The sequence below is a fragment of the Terrapene carolina genome, unplaced genomic scaffold (genome assembly GCF_002925995.2).
Source record: "Terrapene carolina triunguis isolate 2854851 unplaced genomic scaffold, T_m_triunguis-2.0 Scaffold42, whole genome shotgun sequence".
NCBI classification, from domain to species: Eukaryota; Metazoa; Chordata; order Testudines; family Emydidae; genus Terrapene; species Terrapene triunguis.
Genome location: NW_020664393.1, coordinates 63776052 through 63787724, shown reverse-complemented (window position 1 = coordinate 63787724; position 11673 = coordinate 63776052). Strand labels below are relative to the sequence as shown.

The 11673-nt window shown below is 40.9% G+C and overlaps 1 protein-coding gene across 1 annotated transcript in view; it reads left to right on the top strand.

Annotated features, from left to right (window-relative positions):
• LOC112105729 (retinol dehydrogenase 14-like) overlaps positions 1-7868 on the top strand; it is an 8391-nt gene extending 523 nt beyond the window's left edge. The window contains exon 2 of the mRNA XM_026655618.1: positions 5314-7868. Coding sequence (XP_026511403.1) covers positions 5314-5931 — 618 coding nt within the window. The 3' untranslated portion in view covers positions 5932-7868. The remainder of the gene's footprint in view (positions 1-5313) is intronic.
• The last annotated feature ends 3805 nt before the right edge of the window (positions 7869-11673 follow it).

Genomic DNA, 11673 nt, shown 5'->3' with positions numbered 1-11673 from the left:
GGTAAGCTGGGGGGTGAGGGTGGAGGAAGGTGGGGGGAAGGGATGGGATAGGTTGGGAGGGATGGGGGAGAGAAGAAATAAGGGGGAGAAGGATGGGGAGGGCTGGGGTGAGGAGAGGGGAAAACTGGTATGGGGGTTACAGGGCCTTGGTGAAGGTAATACGGGAGATGGCATATGGGGGAATGAGTTGATCCAAGGGCAGAGAGCTTGGCTGGGGAGGAAGAGGGGGTGTTGGGGATCCGGAGGACACCCAGCTAGCTGGGGATGGGATGGGTGAACAGCTGGATGCAGGGGAACCTTTGCAGAAGGACAGGCTGGTGTGCCCTATGATACATCTGACAAAGGGGTCAAGAAGGAGGAAAAGTTTTTAGGGGGATGGTTAGTTTGAGGGGGCTGAGGATGGAGAGATACTGATAAGTGGAGGATGGAGGGCTTGGGATAAGGCTATGGGGGGGATTGGCATGGAGAGGAGAGATGGGCCCTGCTGATGTGTGGGCATGAAGGGAAGCAGCATCCAGACATTGCGTTGGCACCATCCTATCCTTTGTAGAGGACTGGAGTTTGTCAACAAATCATTCTGCGTGTCTAATTAGCAGCCCTTGTGCAGGTTTGCAACTCAGGAACATTCCTGTCTCTCACTCCCTTATCCAGCAAGGGCTACAAAGTCTTCAAATTACCCCTTTGGTGACTTGGGGTTCTTCAATGCTGAAATTGAGGGAATATTAGCAGCTTTTGTCAGAGCTATTCTTGCATCTTATAGGGAATTAAAAATAATCCCAAAATATTTTGGGATATGATGTAATGTTTTGGTGCATTCTTATTTATTGATTTTTAACCCAGGGAACAACGCCTTATTAGGCCAAAGTTCCTTTCCTAGGGAAATTTTCCTGTTCCACTAGCTGTGTTGACCGGTAAGAAGAACTGGGCCCATGGAGTTATACAGTGCAGCCAGAAATCACCTTCACAAGCTTATATCAAGATGCAGCAGGCAAGGGGTGACCTGTTATCTCTGGGGGCAAAGAAAAAACTAGGGCAGCTGCAATCTGCTGCAGTTTATTCTGCAAGGCATCTGGGAACTTGTGACTGTGAATTGGCTTAAGTTTGAGCCCCCTTCTACCTACAGCACAGAGGATAGGCTGCAGTGAGAGAGCACTTCATGGGGTCATCTGAATCCAATATACATTTATCATGTTTCTATTACAGTACACCCTGTCTCTAATGCCCTTCATAATACCGAATCTTTGGATATAATGAACTCAGTCCCTGGCTCCCACCTCCATCCATGGGGCTTTGTCGGGGGCTGTCAATTGTGGGGCTGGAGGAGCTGTCTTCCCCGCTCCTCCTCCCCTCTCTGTCATGGGTCTCTTTTTGTGTAATCACCCCCTTGCTATAATGAACAAATGACTTGGATCCTGTGGGGTTTGTTATATCGAGGGTATACTGTATGTCCATAATCATTCTGACTTTGTCAGACCTATCCTGGATCCCGCAAGCCTACTTTGTGAGGTGCTCACTAGGGTCCTACAGGCTTTCCTAAGAGATTTTGTAGAAGGGCATGAGCAAGCCAACAAATGGTTTCACTGGGCATCTCATGGATACAATTTACACTGTTTAGGGATATCCCAAAATAGAGGAAAGGGTGTTTGCTGTGGAAAACTACATAGTGGTAGAAAATGAGCTAATGCTGGAACTGCCACCCTGTATAACTCTGGGGTAAATATTTTCTTGATATAATTTTCTTAACCCATGAAATGTCATCATCGTAACACTTGATGTTTCAGCATAACTTCACATTAATAATAACGTGATTAATAGACTTTCTCTTCACCCTTTTGGGCCTTTAACATAATTTGCCAGGAGACTGGTGTCTGATTTGAAATATTTGGCAGACACTCAGATAATGTAGTGATTGGGAGGTATGATGAAGAAATTGTATCTTTCAAACAGATTGGATTGAGTGTTTTTCAGATGCTAGATCTCTGAATGCAATTCACAGGGCAGGTCCATGCACTTGGAAGTAAGGTTTGACATATATGTAAAGAAGAAATGAGGGACTGAGTCAGGACCCAGTTGTCATCTTTTAGGATTTTACTATCTCATCTTGGGAAAGGGGGAAAGTTTCTCAGATGCTGGAGAAAAAGGCAGCTAATAGCTTTCTTTTGTTGATACTCTTAATAGGAACAAAAAGTGAATAGTCTTGGATTAAATAAAGTTGAGAGCTAAACATGAGTTTCTAATGTGACATGCCAGATTCACTTCACAGGATTTGTGTTAACACTTTCTTCTGTCTTGGATTGTGTGGGTTCCCACTTCCTGAACTGAGGAACAATAAGCAAAATCCAGTCAAAACTACCAAATTTCTCCTGGTTCTAACTAAAACTGTGAATAATCTTGATGCAAAAATCCACTATTCAGTCTGCGTTTTCTAGACTGTAGGGGCACTGGTTGAGGCACTTTCTCTGGGTTTTAAATGAAAAGCTAGACAGGTATCTCATAACTTGGAATATTTTTGTGCACATTTCACTGTGTTCTAATTTATAACAGTCCCTTAAATATCTAGTTTATTTTTCCAGGGTATTTTAAAGATGTCTATCACCATTGTGTCTAGACAGGAATACTGTTGCACTCTTTGGGTCCGAACACTGATCCAAGAGGCCCTTGAAGAAATCAAGGCAGGAAGGGATATATTTTAGAGAAAAAGCTAAATGTTTCTTGAAAATCTGTAGGATCCCCACACATTTGGGTAACTGAATGACACACTTAAACAAAGGTGTCAGAAACCATGAGTTTAACTGAAAAAGAAATATCTGGAATAATGAAGATGTGTGGTAAAAAGGGCTACAGCTGTGGGTCTCTCGTAGTCTGTTGGACCTCTCCAATCTTTGCAGATAAGAAAATTGTAAGGGGAGTGGAAAGAAGGAAGATAAGTGTTGAGATTCACACCTATTTTAGGACATTATATGTGTGTGCATTTTCCTTCTCCTTTAAACAGAACAAAAACACTAACAGAAAAGACCCACAGAAACAACAGGGGAAATTGACTAAAGCCCTAATTCTGTAATTGGTTTGTCATGGACGGACAGTTGTGCCCATGTAAAACTCCACTGACTTCAATGGGAAGCCATTTAGTGCCACCTGCGTAGATCCAGTTGCAGGATCTGGGCTTGTTTGACTTTACAGGGGAAACTGAATGTGACTATACACAAAGTGCTGTGAAATGCACAAAGTAAACACAGGGAAAACAATATATCCTTTTTTCTAATCTGGTGTAGTGCCTCATAGGTGTTAGTGATACATTTAAAAAACAGTGATTTTTTTTTTTTTTAAAGCTGGCAGTCTCCCTATTGGCAAAACCAATTAAAGTGTTGTCTTTTCACAAGCAAAATTGAGAACAAAATAGCGAGGCATGAGATGAAGTGTGTGGGGTGACATACCCGGGAGTGAGCTGGAGACAGCCTGGGAAGGTAGTGCCGCTATTGGGTTTATTTCTAGTGGTATCTGCTGTTTTAGAATACCCTCACCATGGCGTAAATGATGGAGAAAACAAAATGATTGAGATGACTAGTTCTAGAAACACTTCCATAGGGCTGTAGTACATACACACTTATGTTATTCCCCTCCTTTTCTGAACTTGTGACTCCTTTCTGAAGTTGTCTGTAAGATAAAGGAGGTTCCTAGATTGATAAGATGAGACATAGCTGGCACTCCCACAGCCTGGCTTTCATTGTGGGTGTTTAGATACCTGAATTTTCATTTTTCACTTTTTTAGCCTCACTGCACAAAGACCAACTGCATTGTGTATTCAGAGTAATATGCTGGCTTCAGTGATAAATTGTTACATCTTTCAGTACTATGCAGCTATGGGGGAGATGTGAATTCTTTCCGACTCATGCATGAAGGACCCAATCCTGTGAGATGTTGAGCATCCTCAACTCCCATTGATATCAGTAGGAGTTAAGGGAACTTAGCATCTTGCAGGATCAAGCCCCAGCTTGATTTAATTATTAACTAAATTCCAAATGCAGGCTCAGATTCTGCTCTAAGTTATACTTGTGCCACTGATGGCAAAATGTGTGGACTATTAAATTTCAAAGGTGTAAATGAGGATAGAATCTGGCCTGAAGAAAATTTTTTACTGGTGGTAAGGAGCCAGAAAGAACTCAGCTTGACTTCCAGAGCCTATGTTAAATTTGCAGGACTGGCAAGAAAAGTGTGTGTGTGTGTGTGGGGGGGGGCAGATTCTTGTAAACTGAGCATTCAGATTGAAACATGGGACCTTATAATGACACTTGTGTGAAGTCATTTTCAGAGTGGAACCACACTTTGAAACTCCTAAGATCTTTCCCTCTCAGAGTTCTGGGTGCACAGACTATGCAGGATTTGGAACATAAGTATTGGGGCCTTAGATTTCATTTTTCTGTTACCAGTTTTACTTTCTGGTTCTTGTGCATTGGCACAACATAGTATCTTGGTCCACCACAGTTCAGGCAAATTTTAAACTAGGTACCATTGTTTGAAATTATTAATAGCAGTGTTTTCAAAATTCATCATAAATCTAATTATTTTTCCCTAATCAAATGATGGGTTTAAAATTTGTTGGCAGTGTCTCTTTAACTGAGGGGGAGGGATAGCTCAGTGGTTTGAGCATTGGCCTGCTAAACCCAGGGTTGTGAGTTCAATCCTTGAGGGGGCCACTTGGGGATCTGGGGCAAAAATCAGTACTTGGTCCTGCTTGTGAAGGCAGGGGGCTGGACTTGATGACCTTTCAAGGTCCCTTCCAGTTCTAGGAGATATCTCCATTAATTTATTTATTATTTATATTTAACCCTAAATCCCTGCCTCAAAGAGCTAGATTATCTTTTTGTTCTTTGTTTGTACAGTGCCTAGCACAATAGGCTCTATGACCGGGGCTTCTGGGTGCTGCCACAATATTAATACTAACCAGTAGTACACTTATCAGCTTTTCTTTAATGTCACATCCTGATAATTCTTTGGAAAGAAATTGGTATTACAGAATAATTTCAGTGGATTTCAATTAAAAAATGCTATTCTTGAAAAATGTTTATATTTTAGCTATATTCAGAGTAACACAGCCCCCCCCACCCACAACCCATGTGATTTGATACTCCTCTTACTGACAACTACCAATACACTTATTTTTTCGAAGATTACTTTAAAATAACCATGACCTAGAAAATCCCATTTTAGAGGATGAGCAGTTGAATGTTTTTTCCTAATAAAGGTCAATGAATACAATTAATCTTAATAACAGATTGCTGTGTTTATAAATCTGATTATTTTTGCTATTTTAAGGAAGAGCCGAGACTGGATGTTCTGATCAATAATGCGGGGATATTCCAGTGTCCATACATGAAGACAGAGGATGGTTTCGAGATGCAGTTTGGTGTCAACCACTTGGGTCATTTCTTGCTCACTAACCTCCTCCTTGGCCTCCTCAAAAGTTCTGCCCCAAGCAGGATTGTGGTAGTTTCTTCCAAACTTTACAAATATGGAGAGATCAACTTTGAAGACTTGAACAGTGAGATAAGTTACAATAAAAGTTTTGGCTACAGTCGCAGTAAACTGGCTAACATACTATTCACCAGGGAGCTAGCCCACCGATTGGAAGGCACAGAAGTCACTGTCAACGTGCTTCATCCCGGTATTGTCCGAACCAATCTAGGCAGATACATAAATATTCCTTTGCTGGCAAAACCCCTCTTCAATTTGGTGTCATGGGCTTTCTTCAAAACCCCATTGGAAGGAGCCCAGACTTCTATTTATTTGGCCTCCTCTGCAGAAGTAGAGGGTGTGTCAGGCAAGTATTTTGGGGATTGCAAAGAGGAGGAATTGCTACCTAAAGCCATGGATGATTTAGTTGCAAGAAAACTTTGGGATATCAGTGAAGTGATGGTTGGATTATTAAAATAAATGCTAGGAAAAAAGACCTACTGAAAGGAATGAAGATAACTAATATTTTGCTACCCTGAAGCTTTCTGCAATGGTATTTCCCCCTTGAATGGTGTGAAACACAAATTACTTTGTTCATAGATTTCAAAGCTACTAGGAGTAATTTGTACAGCTCTTTTAAAATAGAGAATATTCTCTATTTTAAATAAATCCATATTTTGAAAAAATACAGAACTAGAGTCTAACAGCCTGGGTGTTTGAATATATTTCAGCATTAAATCTCTTCTGAAAGCTACTTGTTCAGCAAATAAAAAGTTATTTGCTATGTAATGTATATGCTTCTTTGTTGTCTTCCACTATTTGATCTCAGACATTGCACTGTATTGCATTGTACGTGAAATGTGTGGCTGTTTGCTTTTTCTTGTAGATGGTTTGTGAATCCATCCTAATACCAATAACAGTGTTGGGTTGGTGAGCAATCCAAGCTAAAATCATGTGAAAGATTTTACCAGTGAGTTGTGAACACTCTTCCGCTATGATCATCTAGGCCTCCGAATACTGTTTCATAGCACAAAAACTCTTTCCCACAACTGCATATCACTGGCTGCCTGAACAGGAACTATATCAAGCCATATTATAACTCACCTGTGGGTCACAAGTCAGATATTTTCAAGATGGCCTTCCATAAATTAGCATCTGTCACTGCCATTAATCTAGTATATATGTTTGATTGTACAGCAGGCTCTATTTTATTTGGGCCAAACCTGCTCTTCTGGCGATATGAACCAAGGCCGCTATCCTGCACTAAGCCTTGGGCTGATGGATGCCCCACCATTGACTTCAGTAGGTCTTTATGTGACTGGAGGGTGTGTCAGAGCCCAAGATCTGATCATGTGGTTTGTTTTGTGAATTGTCTATTTATAGATTTTTCTCATACTGTCTTTCATAGTGAAATGTGCATAAGGTTCAGTCTAATATGGCCCACAATTCTTCCTGATAAGTCATCGTCTGTGTAAGTGCATATTTCCTTAACCTCACTAATGCTTACACGGTACAAATATGATCAAGAAACTATTACACAAACTTGACAAAAGTAGCCTTGGCAACTATCCTACATAGGCTTAGAGAGTGTCTACTATGTAGAGATAATGGAATTAAAATAGGCCAAAAATAAATACAGGGATATTACATAAAGATGCCTCCCTTATTGTTTTAAAATAAATATATAACTTCAGTAACTGTTTCTGGTTAATTATGATTTGCTTATCTCTCTTTAGTAATTTTATTTAACAGCACCAGTTTAAGGTAAAAGTAAATTTAATGAATATGAAGAAAGTAGTGCTTTGGGGTCTTGATTACTACTATTAATTTATATATACATATAAAAGATTGAAATGTTTGAAGCTTAGTCTATCACACTATAAATCCTTATTGGCTCAACACTTGAGTTAACACCATATTTGAGATTCTCAGATCATTTACAGCGTATGTCTAACTCATACTCACTGCATGTTGTTCTGTACGTTCTAACTCTCACACTGTATTGTGCTCAATCCCTTCCACACCTGTTTCCAGAGATGCAGTACTGTGGATATAGGAAAGAGGCATAACAGGAGCTCCATGCTTTTGGGAGGAAGACAGAGAAATCTAGAAGATCATAAGGGGGAAAATTGATTTTTTTTTTAAAGTTCCTGTAACAATAGTTACAGCATATATTTCTCACTATATTGTAATTGCAGCATATATTGCTCACTTTTAGGCAACAGAACCTGTAGGAGTAGAACTGAAGTGTGTGATTATTGTGCACTCTGAATGTTTGACACAAAAATGCTGTTTGTAAATAATGCAGAGGGCCATCCCAAAGAGAGGATGGAAATATGGTTAGAGAATAAACAGGTATTCAACCTGTGAAATCCTATTTTACGTTTATCTTGCGTCTTTCATCTAAAACAATCCCCAAATGACTATATGTAATAGCATTGAAATGCAACCCTGGCTGGAGTGGAAGGCATCAACCAACTACCATGCAGCATAATACTGAGGGTAAGGCAAAGTTTTGACCAGTTGCACCAGGGCACAAACTCTTCTGACAAAAAACAAGATGGGTTCCCTCAAGTCCCTACAGACCAGAAGATATCTTGGTTTTTTACTGTTTCATCAAAAGGAGCTCAAGATAAAGTAAATAGAACTCAAATTTATGATCTGTGATCCACTGTTCCATTGCTACCCCTGTCAAAACCACTGTGTGCATGTTAGAAGAGAGTCATGGATGCCTACTGGGGCATAGCTTGCAAAGAAAAGTGCCATGCTGAAAAGCACTTAAGTGGGAATTCTGCACCTTAATCCCTTAGGCACAGGCATGTTTGAAAATCTCCCTAAGAGATTTGCCCAAGGTCAGACAGGGAGTCAGTGGCATACTTTGCTTAATAATAAGTTTGCATACTTTGCTGAATCAAGGCTGTCATTTTTTGCTGTCTTTGTTCATGGCAAACAGGGCTTGTGTACATATTTAATATTTTATATTTTTTTAAAAAAAGAGTACAGAAGAAAATACTGAGTCTTTGGCCGTTGGGACACTTACTCTAAAAAGACCCAAACTCTACAACGATTATGAGGCAGCTGTACATAGCATGAGACTTCCAATACAAATTGTCCATCTTAATATGAGATAAATGATCAGTTTTTCCATGATGCAATGAAAAAAAAAATATTTTAACTCCCATTTCATTCTTTTGTGGTTGCTCATTGTGCCCATGTAAGCTTCCTACTATGAGAAAGCATCACAGGCTTCAAAGCCTGAGTCCTGCGAGAGTACGGTAAGGGCATGAGGGGATTATGCGGATATGGATAGTTCCCAGTTTAAATACATTGGGTTTATTTCCACCTCAGGCCATAAAGAAAATAACTTGCAAGAGTCATTCAAATAATTTTAGTATACAAGGCCTGTTCCCCTTTACATATACATTTTCCCAAGCTAATCTTGAAGGAGTTATTTGGCTGGCAAAAAGATCCAGGAGGCCTAGACAACCGAATCATTATTTTTGATGGGTCTCAGAGTGGAGCTGATATTTCTCATAACAGAAAAGCTGCCTCCCTACAGGCTTCTTACCCAGCCCCTCAGCTACCAGAAGGGCCCTTGCACCTGTTGTGACTGGACTCAGATTTGAGCACTTATATTTGAATATTTAACTGATTCCAAATGTTCTAAACCAGAGGTTCTCAAACTGTGGTCCATGGACCATAGTTCCCTCTAAGGTGTGTGCCTGGGCAGCCACACACAAGAGAATGAAGGGCCACCCACCTAATCGGCTCCACTAATTAGGTGCCTGGACCCTGGAAAAGATGCACATGTAAGGTGAGGTGGTAGTCTTGGGGGGAATACTGGGTAGGTGGGAGGGGAAAGTGGGGTGAGAAGAGGGCATGGGGGGAATTTGGGAGGTGCAGGGCTGTGGCGTCCAGAGAAAGGTGACTTTCTCCAGCTCCAGGGCTGCCGGGGAGAGATGGCCCTCCTTCCTAGCTCAGCTCTGTGGCTGCTGTGGTGGTGGAGAGACACCCCCCCCCCCTCCTTCCCAGCCAAGGCCCGGGGGCTGCCGCAGGGGGGTAGAAAGGGCACATCCATCGCATTAGAAAGGTAAGACTACTGATATTAAAATATGAGTTGTGTGCTTTTATTTGTAGAACAAAAAAAGTTAATTATTAAGTTTATATATATATATATAGAGAGAGAGAGAGAGCGCTTTTATCCAAAGCACTTTACAATAGTTAGCTAATGGTACAAACAACATTTGGAAAGATCATTAAGTGGTCCGCTGAGACCCTCAACAATTTTCAAGTGGTCCACGAAAAAAAAAGTTTGAGAACCACTGGTCTAAACAGCATAGGGAACATGTTCCTAATCATCCTTCAGAAAAGCTGGCACACCAGCCATCTAATAAGGTTAACAAACCTCTCCTGCAAGTTGGAAGTTTTTTACTTCTTAAATATTTGCAGATAAAATGAGGAAGACTCACTGTAGCTAGGAGGGGTGGGGACCATGGACGGCTGGCCTGGATGCCATGAGTGCTGCAAGATGCTGAGGTAATATCATTTATTGGAACAACTTCTGTTGGCAAAAGAGACGAGCTTTTGAGCTACACAGAGCTGAAGAAGAGCTCACCTACAGAAGTTGGCCCAATAAAAATTACCTCATTCACCTTGTCTGTCTGACATCCTGGGATCAGCATGGTATAACAACACTAAATGAAATGCTGCCACCATAAGCATCAGGCTTGAAATACAGCCCAATTCTGTAAGGTGTTGAACACTTTGCCAGCTGCCTAGTATCCTAAACTCCCAGGATGAAATCCTGGCCCTATTGAAATCAATGATAGTTTTCAATAGGGCCAGGATTTCACTTCCCATCGACTTAAAGTGAAGTCAGTGGGAGCTTAGGATTGTCTATGCATTGTGGGGTCAGGTCATTAGACTGCTTGGAAGTGCATGTTCCAATCCTCCCCAGCTTTTTTGGCCCCTTCTCTGTTAGATACATTAAGCTTTGGGTAGATTATTGTGTATGTACCTTTCCAAAAAGACCTTAAAAACCATAGTCTTTACTGTGTGGATATGAAAGATTCCAAGGCATTTTCTGTAAGAGTTAGGGTCCACTCCCTGGTTATTCTTTGCCAATATGTTATTTTCTCCACCATGCTGTTTCTCCGAGAGTCAATTCTCTAGCTGGCTACTACCCTCCATTCATGCCAGAGGTGACTGCAGTTCAGTGGTGAGTAAAGTGATTCCTGCATATGAAGGGCCCAATCCTGTAATCCTCATCCTATAGTCCTTTGGGAGCCCAAGTGACCTCTTGTGCGAATAAGGACCATTGATTGGGCTGAGATGCATGGGGGTGACAAGGCCTACAATACAAACATTGAAGATTAACAGCCACATTTTCAAAGGTGGCCTCTTTTTGGGTTCTCAACTTGAGACGCCCCATGCCTGATTTTCTGAGGTGCTGAATACCTGCAACGCCACTTGAAGTCAACAGGAACTGCAGTTGCTCGAAACTACAATTGACAGGAAAATGTTGGATTCCAAAGTTTTTCAGTGAAAAACACGGACCTTTTTTGCAAAATGTTTTGCACTTTCCTCATTTTCAATTTGTTCTACTCAAACCCTCTGAAAATCAGGTCAAAAGTGGCTCAAATTGTGCTCCCCAAATCTTGAGGCATCCTAATTCAGAGAGTACTTTTGAAAATTTTGGCCATAATACTTTACTAAAATGAACAACTTCAAAACACTTTTCTTAACATCGCATGTATCCATGGTCATGTGTTGTTATTAATAAATTGTATTCCAGTAGCACTGAGGTTCCAACCAAGCCTGGGGCCCAGGCACAGTAGAAGCAGAGTAGGAGATGATGTATTATCCTTTGTAATCACAAAACAAAGGCAACAGTGATGTCCCTTTAAGCATACTTGGGACAAAGGTTAAGTCCTATCAAACTACTTTGCTGTTTGAATTTGTTTATTTAAATAAAGTTTGCTTTTGGACATCTATTATTTCTAAAAGGGGTTAAAGCATTGGGGAAAGTGTAAATGGTCATTGCTTCAACAACACAGCAACATGTTTGATATGGAAAACACATAAAATGACAGGAAATGGCTTAACGGGGGAGGTGTTCAATTTTAAGGCTTCTGTTGACAGAAGTTGATGAGTGAAAATACTGCATTCAATAAGGAGCGTGGAATTTTGATGCAGCCTAGAGGGACAGCTTTGTTCTATGGT